The 18,699-nt window shown below is 33.8% G+C and overlaps 1 protein-coding gene across 2 annotated transcripts; it reads left to right on the forward strand.

Moving 5' to 3' along the window:
* Window positions 1-1,342: 1,342 nt before the first annotated feature.
* LOC132043351 (sugar transporter ERD6-like 7) lies at window positions 1,343-6,127 on the forward strand. 2 transcript variants are annotated; one of them, XM_059433858.1, is made up of 18 exons: window positions 1,343-1,921; window positions 2,022-2,084; window positions 2,687-2,776; window positions 2,880-2,939; window positions 3,026-3,091; window positions 3,190-3,255; window positions 3,640-3,715; window positions 3,864-3,928; window positions 4,012-4,104; window positions 4,211-4,291; window positions 4,374-4,458; window positions 4,722-4,765; window positions 4,866-4,928; window positions 5,013-5,072; window positions 5,153-5,206; window positions 5,336-5,395; window positions 5,465-5,579; window positions 5,726-6,127. In XM_059433858.1, the coding sequence occupies exons 1-18, from the start codon at window positions 1,715-1,717 to the stop codon at window positions 5,749-5,751; spliced, it is 1,374 nt and encodes a 457-aa protein (XP_059289841.1). In that variant the 5' UTR covers window positions 1,343-1,714; the 3' UTR covers window positions 5,752-6,127. The 2 variants fall into 2 exon arrangements, with proteins under 2 accessions (XP_059289841.1, XP_059289839.1); XM_059433856.1 differs by having other exon boundaries at window positions 1,344-1,921; window positions 5,889-6,127.
* The last annotated feature ends 12,572 nt before the right edge of the window (window positions 6,128-18,699 follow it).

The following is an 18,699-nucleotide window of genomic DNA, read 5'->3' on the forward strand; positions in this document are numbered from 1 at the left end:
ATAATCAAATAAAGATCATTAAAGGTCATATGAAAGTTTTCCAAATTAAGGCTCTCGATGAATTCTAAAGGAACCAAAAAGAGAATTTTTATGTACAGCATAGACAAGCTAGTTTGAAATTGAGCCACAATATAAGACTTCTTAACATGACATACTCCTATTTATTTTACGATTTATGAATTTATCAGAGGAACAAAATTTGAACAAATAAAAAGAACAAAAAGGAAAATACTGCGTTTAATTAATTTATCTGAAAAATTATAACTAGCATGCATAAAAAGCAAAAAGATCCCTAGCCAGATGCTGAACAGCTGAAGTATCTTGAATTGGAAATTACCATATTAAATTGTATGTAGAACTGCCAGAAAGGCATGACTAGAATACAATCTTTGTTCTTTTGTGTGTGTCAGTGTGTGTAATCATAAGAATAACAGGAGAAAGCCAAGCAGTTAAGACAAGGACCACTGTTTTGTTGATGTATTTACATAGCATTAAAAGACAAATGAGCAGTACGAAACAAAAAAATATATACTTGATTATAAATGAATAATAATGTAAAGCTCTAGGACAAATTTGTAGGACATAATAAATAAAGACCACTACACATCAGATGTCACGACTTAATAGTTTTTAATGAAATTAAACGACCCAAAGCAAGGAGTTTTAAAAACAGAATCTTTATATCTGCTCCAGAAATTAATTGATCACACTAAAAGAAGAGGCCAACAGTGGTGAATTCAGAAAGTTTGTTCTGCTCTGTATATATGTGCCAATATTTTCACACACACACACACATATTAATGGCATAATACATAATTACACCATAATTAGACCTTAACTGACAACTAAACACTCTTACTTTTGAAACGCTATCCTGACACCCCTAACTCATCCCCACCGTATCGTAGCGTACGTGGCATAACGCAAGACATAAAAGCTTTTGGAGTCGTTTGGGATGATCATTTTGTAGTTTGAAGTGCTCAACTAACATCTGTGACAAGCTGGAAAGTTTGGGATGCACGTTAAAGATTCTTAAAAAGATTAGAGCATGTTTACCGCCAGTTCGTCAAGCCATGTCTATCTATATATTATGCCTACATTAATTCTGTCAAACCTGATGCGTCTAGGCGAGATCCGATAATGGACTCAAGTGTGGACCAAATACATAGAAAAATATCTCTTTGTTAGCAATTGGCTCCATAAAGTGATTGGTTTTGTTGCTTCAATCAGTTCCACACGTCTGTCGTATCTCTGCGAAGTCATATCTGTAAAAATATACAACTGTTATCGCCTCAATATTTGGACGGGAGATCTGGTTACACTTAGAAAATCAAAAAAAATGAACGGTTTGTACAACTTTACAGCATAAAAATGCTAACAACATTCATCCATGTACTCACTTTCTTGTTTTGATAACAGTAGCGCCCGGACCAACTTTAGTAGTATCCGGACCAACTTGGTTGAACCTGTTTAATTGCTCTTTATCTGATATCTTCTACTAGCATAGGTATTCAATAACTATGTCTACCAAGGTTTAAGAAGATGACTTTTTTTGTCTCTGTTGTAATTTAAATCCTGGTCTTCCAAAGACTTTCAGGACCACTGCTCCTTTCTTGCTTCTCTTACTCAAATATATTCTTACCTCTAAAAATCTTCTTACTTCTCTAGTCCAAGAAGACAACCTGAAACAAATATACTACACAGATACAAAAGTATGCCCACCAGAAAGCAGCAAGAAGATATAGAAAAAAGTGAAAACAGGTTACAGGAAGAGATGAGAGCTCCTCTCATCACTCAAACAAATACAAGAGTAACAGAAGAGCAGGCAGAGAATGGCTGCTATGAGAAGAAGCAAAGCAGGTGCATGGTTTACCTCAGCACATTTGTGGCAGTGTGTGGTTCCTTTGCATTTGGATCTTGTGTGAGTCCATCTTTCTCAGTAGACCACTCAAGCTTTCCTCCCTCTTGACTTTAAGCTTTCCGCCTACAACCGTCATTTGTGATTTTTCTCGACTTTTCAGGCTGGCTACTCCTCACCAACACAGTCCGCAATCAGGGAAGATCTTAATTTATCTATAGCAGAGGTTAGAAAAAAGATATACATATTGGAAGGTGCACACCTACTGCTTATAGATACAGTATATTACAAGGAATGAAAGCTGGTGTTAGAAACTTTGGTTAGCTTAAACTTTCTTATACGTACAATTTTGTTTTATAATGTTAACACTTCTATTAAACAATAAACTCTATCACTAAGATGGTGCTGGATAGTACATCCTCCAAACTTTTTTTGCAGATTTGTGAGTTAGCCATTCCACGGACTCCTAATAGTTTTATATAGCCCACAACCATAAGTTCCATTAACTTCTTTACTTCTCCAATAATACTACTCCTCATATTTAGACACTGCGATGTTTCTCAATCTACCTGCAATCAGCCTGAAATACTTCTTCCGAGGAAACAAGAAATGACCTACTGTTAGGATGCACATGTTTGTATGTACATGGTTAATCTGGAAATAGAGGTTGTAATAGAGGAAAGCACATCAACGTGATGTCAAGAATAGACTTCGATTAGAAAACTTCAGTCCTTACTGGATTACCTATGTTGTTGAAGTGTTGGAATTCCAATCTGCGTTTACGTATTAGGCTTTATCTTGAATGTGCCTAACATTTTCTCCATGCAGTATTCCGTCTTTGGTTCAATACTGACATTTGGGGCGATGATTGGAGCAATCACAAGTGGTCCAATTGCTGATTATATTGGCCGCAAAGGGGTAAGCTGGAGAAGATTTTAACTATACCAATCTTCACTTTCACATATCTTCTTTATTATTAGCCTGATAATTATCTGAACCATTCCATGTAACATGCAAACAGGCAATGAGAGTGTCGAGCGCTTTCTGTGTTGCTGGGTGGTTAGCCATTTATTATGCTCAGGTTCATTATAAGTTCTCTTCTCCAATTCATGAGAAGGAATTTCTCTATAGGTCCTACAAACTGATAATTACTTTTTCCTCTTCAAGGGAGCTCTTTCTCTGGACATTGGAAGATTGGCAACAGGATATGGAATGGGAGTTTTTTCTTACGTGGTACATACTCTGTTTCTTAGAGATTTTGTCAGAATATCCCACATAGTATGCTTTCAACCTTCTTGATTCCAACATTTCCATTGACAATAACAAACCAGGTGCCTGTATTTATAGCTGAAATTGCACCTACAGACTTACGAGGAGCTTTAACAACGATAAACCAGGTAGAGAAATACACTCTCTGCCTATGCTCCATATTCTTACGTTTTCCATATCATCTCCTGTTCAGCATCCATTGTACTAAATTATTTTAATTTCATTTTGACAGAGTGATTATTGACAGAATTTGGAAATGATTTGATGATACAAAATTAGGATTTGTTGATACCGTAAAAAGACAGAAAATTAGTTCAAGAAACTTAGTTTAGGACTCTGACTCCTAAGGTAAATGAAATGTAGGAGACACTATATCACCAATTCATAGTTGAGATAACTTAAGAGCAATATTATTATTTCAGTCTTCACTAAAATAAGGAAAATCTAAATAGTAAGAAACATATTATACTTGATTATCATTCCTTGATTGTTTCTTACTTCTAAACCTTCAGCTGATGATATCTACTGGAGTCTCAGTTGCCTTCATCATAGGAACTATGATGACATGGAGGACTTTGGCATTAACAGGTATGCTTTAGTATCAAGTTGTATTGTGAGATCTAGAAAGAGCTATCTGCAACTGCAAGGGAAAAGAAAAGAAAGATGAAGGCAAAACAGAGAAATGACCACATTGAACAATGTATTCAAGTGATAAGAGTTCGTTTTTCCTTTTCAGGATTAGTACCATGTGTTGTTCTCCTTTTTGGTCTCTTCATCATTCCAGAGTCTCCTAGGTGGTTGGTGAGTTACAAAATTCAATGGCTAAGAGTTCATCCTGTCGGTGAAATCAAGATAATGGCATAACATTTCCACCATATCTGCAGGCGAAAATAGGACATCAAAAGGAGTTTGAAATTGCATTGCGCAGACATCGAGGCAAAAATGCTGACATATCTGAGGAGGCGGCTGAAATCCAGGTTCGTTATTTTGGAACAACCAAATTTCGTTTCTTTCCTTTTTTGGAGGGCATCTAAAACTTCCTCAAATATTCTCCTAATATTACTTATCTGATATGCTTGACAGGATTATATAAAAACGCTTGAAAAGCTTCCCAAAGCCAACTTGTTTGATTTGTTTCAAAGAAGATACATGCGCTCAGTCATAGTAAATTTCCTTTCCACAGTTGTTTTCAACATTTTGGTAGCCAAAGCTGCTAGTTTCATATTCATGATAAATCTATGGCCAGGTAGGAGTTGGCCTTATGGTGTTTCAACAATTTGGTGGAATCAATGGAGTCATTTTCTACACTGGTAGCATATTTGAGTCCGCAGGTGGCAATATCTCATACTGAAATACCATTCTTTACATGCAAAGAAATGAAGGTTATTGAAGAATCGCTTAATATGACGAGCAAATGAGAGAAGATAACGTTTACAATTTGAAATCTAACTAATCCCCATAGATTACTTCCTTAGCCATTTGTATCTATGTTCCCAATTTGAGTGTGAAGAACCTAGCATTGTATTACCCTTCAAGAATTTAAAGCAAAGAACTCTGCCAGAAACTGCCTGTTCTTTACTGTATTTCTTTCCAGGATTCCCCTCTGACATCGGAACTATAATCTTTGCAATTGTGAAGGTTTCAACTCTTACTCTCTGAGTTCTAGGGATATTAGATATCTATTTCCTAAAGTATAGTGTTATAACTGATCTTCACCTTACATTATTTTCTTCATCAGCTTCCCATCAACGCATTCGGTGCAGTCATAATTGACAGAGCAGGAAGAAAACCTCTTCTATTGGTATATCTCCAAAAAGAAAGCCAATTTATTGAGGATATTACCCGTTGCATTCACCCAATATAAAGATAAGCCATATCTTTGCAGGTTTCTTCAACAGGACTTGTCATCGGCTGTATATTAACTGGAATCTCATTCTATCTGAAGGTTAACATTAAATCCAAGATTGTTTGAAATCCTTAGAATACCTTTTGAACATTTTGACAAAAATATCATTATTGGACCAGGGACATGAAATTGCAGTAAAGGCAGCACCGATACTTGCGTTAACAGGCACACTGGTACCACCACCATCTTTCCTGATTAATCCTCAATGTAGTAGCTTATCCCAACCTATACCTCCCCCAACCAAGTAGAAAAAAGTGGAGGTCTTTCCTTCCAGTTTATCTAACAATTGTTCTCAAATGCAGGTCTATATCGGGGCCTTTTCAGCAGGAATGGGAGCAATTCCCTGGGTTGTAATGTCGGAGGTATGTATAATCTATACTATCCTCTTTTAAAATCTGATATATTTGAGCCTAAGATTGCTTTTCTTGCAGATATATCCTATAAACATTAAAGGGGCTGCTGGGAGTCTTGCAACACTAGTGAATTGGTTTGGGGCATGGGCTTGCTCTTACACTTTCAACTTCCTCATGACCTGGAGCTCTTTTGGTAAGACGTCGTCAATTGTCACAAATATCACTTCTGAACTAATGAGAAAATGAGAATTACGCAAAAGAAGCTATAGAAGTGCTGCCTAAAGAACCTATATTAGAAACCAGTCTTGCAACTTGAAATTGAAGGATAGGGCTGTGCAGGAAAGTCCATTTATCCATCACAGTAAAAGAATAATTGACAGAAGGAAGGAGAAACTAACAAGAGGGAAGGGGAATAAACAGTTTACTGCATAACAAGACAGCTAAAGGTTTTAGATCAAAGATTAGATATTTCTACTCACATTATTGGTTTCACCGGTTGCAGGTACTTTCATGCTTTATGCTGCAGTCAATGCACTCTCCATTTTGTTTGCGATCAAGATAGTACCTGAAACCAAAGGAAGAACTTTGGAACAAATCCAGGCTTCTATTAATTCATGATAAAATACCTTAGAACCTTAGTTCATCTTTCGAACTGAAATTTATTAAATAGCCAGAGAGATATCAGGAAGCATACTGTACTCATTGATTTATATTTCAGAATCCTAGCATTCTGCTCGCTTCTTTCTTAATTAGTACTTTGCAATCTTTGAGAAATTCAGCTATATGTTGACAAACCTAATGCCTTATTTTATGAGTGTTTCCTCAGTCTATAGTGATTAATTTGCAACCACTGGACGATACGGTATATCTGAAAATCACGAAAACAACAAAGCAATCAATATAATGTCCACGAGCTACACGATACAGATGAAGGGTGATAAGTCAAGGGTGGTCAAAGATAATTTCCACCAGATTACCATTTGCAGTTCTCTGAAGGAGATCCTTCAACTGTGGCTGCTTTTGCAGGTTCTTTTATTGTTTAAGTGGCCATTTGGCCATGGATATTTTTTACTTTTTTCCCGAGTTGAATTCTGGAAATCATATTTAGACATAAAATTCCGGAAAATTTGGATTTTCCGGAATTTGAAAATCACCAAAAATTTATTTTCACTTTTTTCACTCCAAATCACTCACAAAAATTTATAAACAACTCCAATTTGTATTCATGGTCAAACACAAACTCCAATTTCCAAATATCATTTTTCACTTCGAAAACAAAAACCACTTTTTCCAAATACTCAGAATAAATCATGGCCAAACGGGCCGTTAAGCTATGTCAATTAGAGATTAATAATCAAGTCCTCATTGCTCCAAGTTTGAATGGCCTATAAAGAAAGGAAGCTGTCTAGATATTATTCAGTTGATAAAATGTGAGAATACTGGTTCAACAAATTCAAATATAAACAATACACACACTAGATAATAAGCAGGGAAAAATCTACAGCGGAAATATCCGTCAAATCAGCAATATTTTTTATATTTCAGTATCTTCAATTGCTACCTCATACTTCCACATAACAATACCTAATTATTTTTGTCCCGGTTACTTTTAACTTTGCTGCCGTAGTCATATTAAATGCTTCAATTGCTGCATAATCAGACGTTATCGTTTTCACGCCCAACAGATGCATAATCCCAGTGGCCTATTTCATTTCATATAACCCCTCTTTCATGTAAGCCTGGCAACCGGTCCGGTTTGTATTTTTTGGGACTGGTTAACTCAGTAAAGCGGAATCAGAATGCGATTAAACTGGCTAACCGGTCCAAATTTTTTTTTTTTTTTTTTTTAATTGTTCCGTTTCTTAAAATTTGGGGACCGTTGGCTAACGGTCCATTTTAAAAAAATATTATTGCCAACGGCTCCAAACTCCCCTTTTGGCCCCTCAACCCCCCCAAACTTATTTTTTTAACACTTTAACCCATCCCCCACCCCTATATAAACCCCTCTCCATTTTCAATTTTAATCCACACCAATTCACTCTTCTCTTTCTCTCAATTTCTCTCAATTATAGCTACTTTGCAACAATTAGCCACTTTAAAAAATGGCCACTTTAGTTTCAATTATTAATTTTGCAATTATAATATTGTTGGTGAAATGGGTGATTTTGCAACAATCCGAAGTAGCTCTAAAGCTTTGGTGGATTTGCAATTCTGGCCGCCTTCACTTTGTTGGAAATTAGTCTGGCAATTTGGTACTTTCGTTCCAACTCTATCTTTATTTTCCGCTATTTAATTTACGCAATGTAATTCTAGTAATCTAATTTGTTGCAATTTGTTTTTTTGTGATTTATTTGAGTGTGATTTAAATTAATTATATTTAATAATGGCTAAGAGATTTAGACGTGGTGCCGGTAGTAGTGGTATTGTTAGGGGTGGTTTAATGAGGAAAATTTGTGAACGAAACACCTAATTTAGGTATTGATGTTAGTGGAAATCCACTTTTAGATCATGAGGCAATACAACAACATTATACCGACACTTTTAATGAAATTGATGATGATGATGATGATGATGAAACACAAGCCCCCGAAAATCCCATAGGAGATACAGGTCCTGCACAATCACATACACAAGACAAACCGCCAAGAACTCGTAAGCCAACCGCTAAAATTTGGAAATTTATGACTAAGAATAAGGAAAGACAAACAGCTACATGCAATAGATGTAGACAAAAATTTATTTTTAAGCAACAAACTAGTAAAGATGGTGGAACGGGTACACTAACGAATCATATGAAAGGTAAACATAAGGATGTTTGGGGAAAGCAAACGGGTTCAAATGCGGGGGTATTCAAATGACAATAGACCCACGAAAGCTATAGGTAAAAAATTTAAGTATGATAAGAAAAAAAGAGCGTGTAGAAATAGCTAAAATGGTTGCTTTTGATGCTCTACCATTTTCCTTTCCTTCGGGTTTGGGGTTTGTTACTTATATTCAACGTTGTTATAATCCATTATTTGAGGGTATTCCTAGAAGTACTTGTAGAGCGGATGTTATAGATTTGTATAAAAAATATAGATTTTATTTGTGTCATGTATTTAATTCTTTAAATTGTAGTGTTTCTCTTACCGCCAATTTGGGTCTTAGTCTTAACAAGTTAGATTTTTTTGCTATTACATGTCATTGGGTTGATGATAATTGGGTGATGCAAAAAAAGAATTATAGCTTTTGATATGATGAAGGGAAAGGTCGTCACGTGGAAAAATTTTTAGCGGATTGAATGTCTACTATTATGAGATTTTTTTAACATTTATAGAAAAACACTTTGTATTGCTTTAGATAATGCTTCTAATAATACAAAGCCGATTGGTCTTTTAAAAAGGAAATTAAACCCTCCGCTAAAAAAAAAAAATCATGTGAGATGTAGTTGTCACATTTTAAACTTGATTATTAAAGATGGTCTTGAGTGTTTTGAAGATTTTATTCAAAAATTTAGAAATGCGGTTGCGTTTCTTTTTTGTAATGCTAATAGGGAAAAACTGAGAGATTTTAAGAATTCTTGTGTGGAAAATGGCCTTAGACCTAGGAAAATTCAAGTAGAAGTTGACACTAGGTGGAACTACACTTACATTATGTTACAACAAGCATATGATTATAGGATTCTCATACAACAAGTTCATAACCATTTTAATACGAATAGTGATGATTGGTTAAATATTACCGATTGGGAAGATGTTAAGGAATGTGTTGAACTCTTACAAAAAATTTATAATGCAACTCTTGCTTTTTCTAGACAATTATATCCCACGGTAACCGAAATTTTAGCCTACTTAGCGGAAATAGCTAGAGTTTTACAAGAGTATAAAAATAAATCCGGTTATCAAACGGTTATTTTTAATATGACAACAAAATTTAAGAAATATTTTTTTCCCATCCCAACTTTATTTATATTGGGTTCTCTTTTAAATCCTTGTTTAAAAATGTCTTATACTAGAGCATTGGTTAATCAAATTTATACCTTTTTAGAAGTTGAAGAGGAAGTTGAACCATCTTTAGTCGTTGTGAGCTACAATTGATGCCGAGTTTAGAAAAGTTTTTAGTCATTATTCTAATTCGAAAGAAAATGCTACATCCGTTGTTCCACGCCCTACTACTTCTCAAAGTAGCAAAAAGGGCTTGTCGGGTTTGTCGCATTTAAAAGTTTTACATTCACATCCAACTCCTTCTTATAATGCAAACTTTGATGAATATCACCTTTATTTGATGCAGCAAAATGTGGATATCAAGGAACTAGATAATTTGGGCGTCTTAGCATGGTGGAAGAGATACCAGGCAAGTCATTCGATACTTTCAAGAATGGCTCGAGATATCCTTACGGTTCAAATATCAACCGTGGCTTCGGAGAGTGCATTTAGCCAAGGAAGACAACAAATTGGAGACCATAGACACTTATTATCCGGATTTAGCTTGCAAGTACTAGTGTGCATTCGCGATTGGATTAGATCGGAGTGACGAAACCAAAACTTAGAAGCGGTGGAAGGCGAAGAGGAAGAGATTGAAGATTTGATAGCAAGTGAAGTGGACCAAATGGAAGACTTTGAAGATATCTCCATGACCGAATATGATATGACGGATATTAGCCAAATGATTGACACTTTTTGATTTTATTATTCTACTATTTCTTTGCAACTCATGTATTATTTGCAAGTTAAAAAAAACTACAACTTGCAAATAAATGTTATCCGTGAATGAATAAAATATATGGCTCATTGAGCTTTCTTCTATTTACTTGTGTTCATATTTTTACTTATATTAAGTTAGGAATATACCTAAAATATACTAAGAATATACTTATAATATACATCTACTTAAATTAAAAACTAGAAAGTTATATACTTGAAAAATAACTAAAATATACTAAGAATATACTTATAATATAAATATACTTAATTTATAAAATAGTAATTTATAAACTTAGAAAAAACTTAAGCTATAATTAACTTAAGTTATAATACATAAAACTTAAACATATATATAACTTATAAGTATATATATATATATATAATATTATAAATATATATATATATAACTTATAACTATATATAGTATACATATAACTTAAACATATATATATATATATATATATATATATATATATATAAGTTATATAATATATATATATATATATATATATAATATATATTCTTAGTATATTTTAGGTATATGTAGTATAACTTAAGCATATAACTTAATATATATATATACGTATATGTTGTTAGTCAGTAAATATATAAACTTTACTTATAAACTTATATAACATATGTAATATACCTACAATATACTAATAAATACTATAATATATATATATATACAAAAAACAAAAACAAAAAAGGGTTTTCTAACGTTTTGGACCGGTCCGGTTCAGGTTTCCAGTTTGAAACCAGTAAACCGGAACCGGTGGCCGGTTCCGGTTTTTAGACTAGAAACCGACCGATTTTATAACCGGTTCTTGGGTCCGGTTCCGATCAAACCGGTTAATAGTCTTACTTTCATGGATTTGAAGGACTATTAAATAATGTTATAATCTATTTTCCACATGAATGAGTAAATGGGTTATTAAATTCCATAAGATAAGACTTTTACCTTTAGAATTAGATAAAAATTCAAATGAAATGAATTATAAATTAGTTAAAAGGGGTCTTTATAAAATGAACAAGATATATGACCATTTGTATACATGAACGATTCTAACATAACACAAAGATAATCAGTTATATTTTGTAAAAGGTCATTTAATCAACTCTCTCCATGATGTTCATTTACTTTGCCTCTAGTAGTATATCTAAATTTCTACTACGGGTGACATGGTACGGATTAGAAATTCTGGTACGTTAATTACGGTTTTCAGTTTTTAAAAATACCACTATATCATTGTTGTACCAAATTAATTAGGGATTCTTTAAGTTCAATTTCGATATTTGTGGTAAGGTAATAGAGAATTTGACTTCGGCTATTCAAGAAACATCTTAAAAATATCATCCTAATACCTTATACTTGTAAAATATATATGCAAAAGAAAGTACAAACAACCCCCTTCAAACATCAATCGCACACAAAGGCATGTCAATCAAGATAGCTTAATACAAATTTTGTACTTTCTTTTACACCTTTTACATGTGTACTAGTTTACAATTAGTTTGGATTTCTACCTCTCAAAGACGTGCAAGTACGTGAGCATGCAAATCATTGTTTCAATTAAGGAGTTGTAATAATTTTAACTACATGTTTATGTTGTATGAAAAAGCATTGAAGTTTGAAATAAACAACCTTAATTAAGAATAGATTTAGTTGAATGAAATAAGAAGAAAGTTGTGGTTCAAATATATATCATCATGAATGGGAAGTGTTGGGTCTTTTAAAAATGAGCTTGGTTAATGGGTTGGATTATGAGTGAATTTGAATCTAATTGCATGTGGATCAATAAAAATAATGTCACACAATTAATAAAATTCATATACTCCAGATCACGTTATGTTAAAAGGAGGGACAATTAATTTTAAGCTTAAAATTAACATTAAGGGTATTCTTTATTCAAATAGGTGGAAGGGGGGGATGGATTTTTGATCAAATATTATAGGTGGAAGGAGAGCATTTTTTGAGCCATTTCTAATACGTTAAGGACATGTTTGACCCTTTTCCGTACTAAATATTACTCCCTCCGAATCAAAAAGAGTGTCCACTTAGTCATTTACATACCCCTTAAGAAAATACTAACTCCTAAGAAAAAAGTAATTTGACTAAACTTTCCTTAATTAAATAGGTATTGGGATTTGATCACATAAAGCCGGTTGAAGAGGGGCAAATCTGAAAAATAAGATTAATTCTTTCTTGATTTGATAAGTGGACACTTTTTTTGACCCAAGAAGATAAGGTTAAGTGGACACTCTTTTTTATCAGGAGGGAGTACTGTTTATCACTTAATTATAATAATTAATAGTTGTAGTCCCTCTGTTTCATTTTATGTGATATCTTTTTTAATTAGTTTTAAACTGGAAACTTAAGTTTTTGTATTTGAAATTCACGTTACTTCAAAATTTTCAGTTTATCTTTAATGACACGATTTTATAGTTCCACAAATATCATGAATATGTTTTAAAACAATATCTTTCTTAAACTTCATTACTAATCAAATAAGTTTGCATAAAGTGAAACGACATATAGAGAGATAGGTGTACATTTTCTCTCATTTTATCACCTAACTATGATAAATTGATAGAATTTAACGTAAACCCAAACCTCGAGCTAGATCTTTTTCGAATTAAAATGAAGAGAAACAAGATCGCCGATCATTATTTTCACTCCGACAAATCAACCACAAACTTTTTGCCTTTATTTTTTGCATGAGTTGGTTCCTGGTTAAAGTAAAAACGCCATAGACTGACACATTTTGCATACTCAGAGATACGTTCTGCATGCGGAATCTACTATATGCGCACGCGAATTCAAGAAGATCACTAATTAATTAATCACACCAGCAACAATCTTACTGCAAATTAAAGCCGTGGAAACTTGTCAACACTAATTGCCTACCATTACTCTTTCTCTTCATCCATCACTATCACTATATACAACTGCTATTTCAAGATTGATTTTCTTGTTTGCCCCATCAACTTCTTGGGTACCTAATTAATCTGTTTTTACACTAATCAGAAGGTAGAGGTAAGATCTGCGTACATCTTACCCTCCCAAGACTCCACTTGTCCCAAGACTCCACTTGTAGGATTACCCTGGTATATTGTTGTTTTTAGTTGTACACTAATTAGAAGATCTTTCACTGTAGTATTGCTCATTACCAGAAGAAGAACAATCTTACTGCAATGCCATGGAAACTCGTCAACACTAACTGCCAACCATTACTTTTCTCCTCATCCATCACTATCACTATGTTGAAAAAAAAAATGAACCACTATCACTATAACTGCCATTTCAAGATTTTCTTGTTTCTCCATCTTTCTTGGATAATCTGCTTCTACGCTAATAATAAAAAAAAAAATCTCTTTTTTTTTTTTTTTTTTTGTCATTTTTGTTGTATTATTCCTCATCCCCATCGATGAACTTCACTCTCACACGGCCACTCTCTTCATTATCTTCAGCTAACGGTGTTCGTTCGACAAGAACATCCGGGCGAGTGTTTTTCATGCATGAAATCTGCAGCCGTCCATTTTCCCGCACCTTTTGTAGACTAAATCTGGGCCGTCCGTTCTTTTTCAAACTTGATATGAGTGGCGGGAAACCTGTAACTGCAGTACTACTCCAATTTGTTTCCTCTCTCGTCGTCATGTTTGATTGTGATCTTTTTTTCTCTGGCAATATCTCTTCGTTTAAACCACATTTTGATTTCTCGTTTAAGCTCTCAAACCCAAGACTTTCAGTCAACGTCTCTAAACTATATATATCCACAGTGGGTTTGTGTTCATCAATGGCTGACTCGATGGACTTGTGCTCGTCGTTGTTCGTGTTTGCCGCCATTGCATCAAGAATTGGATAATTGTATACTGTGAATGGAAGGATTCTGTAGGATATAGAAGTTGCTATCAAGAAAATTTATGTTAAAAGAAAAAACAAGAATGAAAATTGGGAGAGTTATATATTTTGCATGAAAATGAACTTTTTTCAAGTTGATTTGTTTGTGTTGGCCATTGAATCAAGATTGAAGGCAATGGACGTTAGAGATGAAATATGAATTAGAGAATTGTATACTGAATGAAGGATTCTGTAGGTATTTAGAAGTTGCTATATGAAGAAAATTGATGTTAAAAGGAAAAAGAAGAAAGAAATTAATTGGGAGAATTATTTTGCATGAGAATGAACTTGGGTCAGTGTTTGTTTGACTCGTGGTCGTCGTTGTTGTTTGTGTTCGCCATTGGATCAAGATTGACGAAGACGGGCGATAGAGATGAAAAGGAATATAGAATTGTATACTGAATGAATGATTAAGTAGGGATTAAGAAGTTGCTATGAGGAAAATTGATGTTAAAAGGACAAACAAGAAAGAAATTGGGTGAGTTTATTGAGTAATTTGTTCTTTTCCATGCGAATGAAAATTTACTGAATTGGAACTATTTAAGAAGACTGCTGGAGGTAAATATTTATTCAAAATATCACTCCACGATGTTCATTCATAATACTTTTTGTTACGAAAATAGCTAGTAGCAATCCCTATTTATAATAGTATGAAACCTATTTTGACTCAAAATAGGAAAACTTATTCCAATTTGCAATTTTTGATGGACTTCATGTAAGATTAACTTAATTCACACAGGATCTTGAACACAATAATCTTACATGGAGATAATATGGAAACATACCTGATGCGGAAGACATTATCACGAAAGCGGAAGCGTTAATTGTATAAATTGATTTCTACCTCCTTGTCCTAGTTTTACGTTACCACATTCGTCAGTGATGGAAAAAAATGTATAGAATAAGTGGTAACCCTAATGGGTGGAGGGAGGACCAACTTATAGGAGTTGAGACTTAATCCGGTACGTCCATCAAGTAACCGATCTAACGGACGAGATTTATTCTTCATTAAATATTAGTTATGGGCTTTACATTAATTGGGCCACATATTAGAATTAATAAAAGGAAAAATTACTACCATAGCTTCTTTTTAACCATATTTAATGAACATAACTACCATTTGTTTTTATTATTACTAATAAATTAAAACTTTTCAATATTACCAATTATAGCTACCATGGTAAAAAAAAAAAAAAAAAAAAAAAAAAAAGGTAAAACATACACAAATACACCTAAAATCACGTTGCTCAATCCTTGTTCCCCCTTTTAATGGTACAACTACATACTCACACATTAATTAGGATTCTCTCTCTTTAATTACTCAAAATTTTGGCCCTTTTTTTCTCTTCGGTTTTTTTTTTCATTACTTTCAACCTTCAATCACGTTTCATCCACGATTCAACCACGATTTTGTGCCCTAAATTCTCGGGTGGTTGTGTATTTGTGTAAGTATTTTTATATATATTGTGTATTTTTCGTTTTTTAATGTTACTGTTCTTATAATTTTAACTTAAATCAAAGTTTAATTTTCAAGTGTTAATCACTAAATCATTCTTCTAATGGCTTATCAAACCACACCTAATAGGAGAGTAACTAGAGGTATAACACATGGTGTTCAAAATTTAGATTTTCCGACCTTTGATTTGGGTATTTCTCAACAAAAAACCAATGTTGATGCGACCTGGCACAGAAAGAATATGCTAAGATTAGATGAAAGAAAATACATGATCCTAAGAGAAAAGTGAGTCTTCAACTACGTATTTCTGAGACTAAAAAAGCTTCTGCTACAACATCAGAGAGGAGAAATACATATGAAGTTGATTCTGCTAAAAGGGGAAGATTGTTGTTGTTGATGAAGATTTACCAAGGCAAAATTATCAGTGAAGAATCAAGTATTTTTTCAAAAACAAAATTCATTTTTTGATTATGTATTTGAACACATACGTAATTTTTTATGAATGTATGTTTTGATTATTCTTTTTTTTTTATTTATTTTCATGTTGATGTCGGATTTATCATATTTTCAGTTTATATTTATGTTTTAAACACATAGGTTAATCTATATGAATGTATGTGTTGATTTTTTTTCAGTTGTGAGACTCGTATGTTTTTGCGAGATAGATGTTGTATTTTTTAGTTTTTATTGTGTATTTGTTGACATCCAGTATTTTCTCAGATTTTACAGATTTTTTTCATTATATGTATGTCTATTTTTCTTCCCATAAAAATTAGGTCTAAATATATATGTGTTGATGTTTATGTATTTTTTATTGTTTTTTTAACTTGCTTCTTATGGGAACATTTTTTCTAAAGTATGTATGTTTATTTTGTGTTGTAGTTTTTAAATTTTAAGAACCAGTAATTTGTTTTTTTGTGTTTTTTTAAATATTCAGTCATATGTATTTTTTAGTATACGATGTGTATTTGTTCTCATATTATTAATTATTTTTTCGGGGATCTAAATTCATGTTGAAATGTCCTCCAACTGCTCCAGTACGTGTTAAAGCATACATGAATCAAAAAATCAGAGATGATTTGATGGACAAACTTACTGATGAACAGTTTGAGATGTTTGAGAACACTATTTTTGGTAAATATTTGGATATGCCGGTTGAATCCAAGGTTCAGTGTCAACTGTTTAAATGTCTGATGATTAGGGAGTTGAAACGTAGTTCGAAGGATGATTTTGTTATTGATATCAATGGGACCGAACTCACGTGTCACACCCCGAACCATGGCCTGGGCGAAACACGGCACTCGGTGCCTTACTGCATGTGACCGAGCGAACCACATGGCTTGCTGAATCATCATGAGGCATAACATGAGCGAAATATAACGTGAATGCATGATGAGCCTTTATAAAACGTAGTAAGTCATAATACTTAATAAAAATACTTGTTTAAACATGAGTGCGGAAATAACATGAATGAGCCAAAATGGCTATACGACTCTGAAAGTCTGACATAACATAACTGACTTGTCTAGTCTATGAAACCTCTATCATGAGTCTGACTGGAAAACATACTTACTGGGACAAGGCCCCCAGCATACCTTAGATGCATAACTAATCATAAAACAAAAGTTGACTAAACCCCGAATGAGATGGGGCTCACCAATAAGCTGATACGAATGCTGTCCTACTGAGCAGATGTGTCGTCCTGTAAATCAGTACCTGCATCGTGAAATGCAGGCCCCCGGGCAAATAAAAGGGGACGTCAGCACATTGAATGTACTGGTATGTAAAGCAACTGAAGAAATAACATGGGACATGATATAACATGATATACGAGAACTGAAACCTGTACATGAGCATGAGCATGAATACATATGAGTATAATATAAGAAAAATTGTTATACGTGGGGAGTGCAATAACTTGTAACCGATCCATGGTCTGGTGCTTGCGTCCCGCCAGCAGAACACTCAGTCCTTGCCAGGGAACATGAGATTTAATAATATGAAAGGATCCAGTCATTATGAGAGATCGTCCGGGACATGGGTGGAGCGATCCTCATCCTACGGTGGCTACGTAGTTTCAGGCTATCTGAAGCCTTCCTCGGTAATTAAAGCAACTCCCAAAATCATGAACATGTAAAATAAGTGGCACTTGCTGCCCATGGTTTTCATGAAACATAACTTGCTTGTACATGGTTTTCATGAATCATAACTTGCTTATACATGGTTTTCATGAATCATAACTTGCTTATACATGGTTTTCATGAATCATAACTTGCTTGTACATGGATATAATAAATTATAGCTTGCTTGCATGAACTTGTAAAACATGTATAGTATTTTCTTGAAAATAGCATAATATATCATAAACTAGCATGCATGAACCCATGGAATGAGATATATGAGTTTTCATGGATTACGGACGGATTCTCAATAATCATAAAGAAATATTAAGAACTCAATGATGGAATTATAACAATTTATACATAGTATAATCATGGACATGGACCTAGGGTTATCATGAGCATGGTATAGAAACCCTAGTTTTCGTAAAGAATCATAATTTATGGATTATGAGGCGTGGGGAAGAACAATGATATTCCCACACGTAGATAGTAACTCTACATACCTGGTAATGCTCCAAACTTGAATTAAATACTTTAACTTTGAAGAAGATTTCCAAAATCTTGAGTTCTTGAACCTTGAGATGGGTTTTCTTGAAAACCCTAGTTTAGAATGATGATTTCTTGTTTAGATTACAAGGATATATATTAGAATTGACTTGGAATGATTAGAGTAGGCTTACCTTGGTGTTCTTGATGATGGGAGAGAATAGAAGGTCATTCTAGGGCTTGGGGTGTAAAGAAAGAAGTGAAAAAGCCTTAAAAGAAGTTTTATAATTGTTGTCGGACCCATTTTACGCCTATTTTACGTCCCATAAAAGTTTTACGGACCGTATGTCTTACCGTAAATCCATTACAGTGATTTGGCCTTTCTGGGCCAATTTTACGGTCTGAATATACGGCCCGTATAATTTTCACGGCCCGTATATTCCACCGTATATCGGCAGAACACTATTTTAGTAAAACGAGCATAACTCTTTGTACAGATGTCCGTTTGACCTCCATAATATACCGTTGGAAAGCTATTTCAAAGACCTACAACTTTCAAGAAGGAAATTTTCCCAAATTCCTTACATATTTTTCCATATACTCATTTTAATTGAGACGTGGTGCAAACTCACTTGAAAACACGCTCCGTAGGGTAGCTTCCGACT

Source organism: Lycium ferocissimum, unplaced genomic scaffold, assembly GCF_029784015.1.
Source record: "Lycium ferocissimum isolate CSIRO_LF1 unplaced genomic scaffold, AGI_CSIRO_Lferr_CH_V1 ctg23298, whole genome shotgun sequence".
NCBI lineage: Eukaryota > Viridiplantae > Streptophyta > Magnoliopsida > Solanales > Solanaceae > Lycium > Lycium ferocissimum.

Excerpts from the sequence above, each read along its gene's own strand:
- LOC132043351 (XM_059433856.1), top strand. The coding sequence starts at position 1,715 with ATGCCCACCAGAAAGCAGCAAGAAGATATAGAAAAAAGTGAAAACAGG. Across the intron at positions 2,940-3,025 it reads TAGCCATTTATTATGCTCAG|GGAGCTCTTTCTCTGGACAT; the intron begins GTTCATTATAAG and ends TTCCTCTTCAAG. Across the intron at positions 5,073-5,152 it reads GAATCTCATTCTATCTGAAG|GGACATGAAATTGCAGTAAA; the intron begins GTTAACATTAAA and ends TTATTGGACCAG.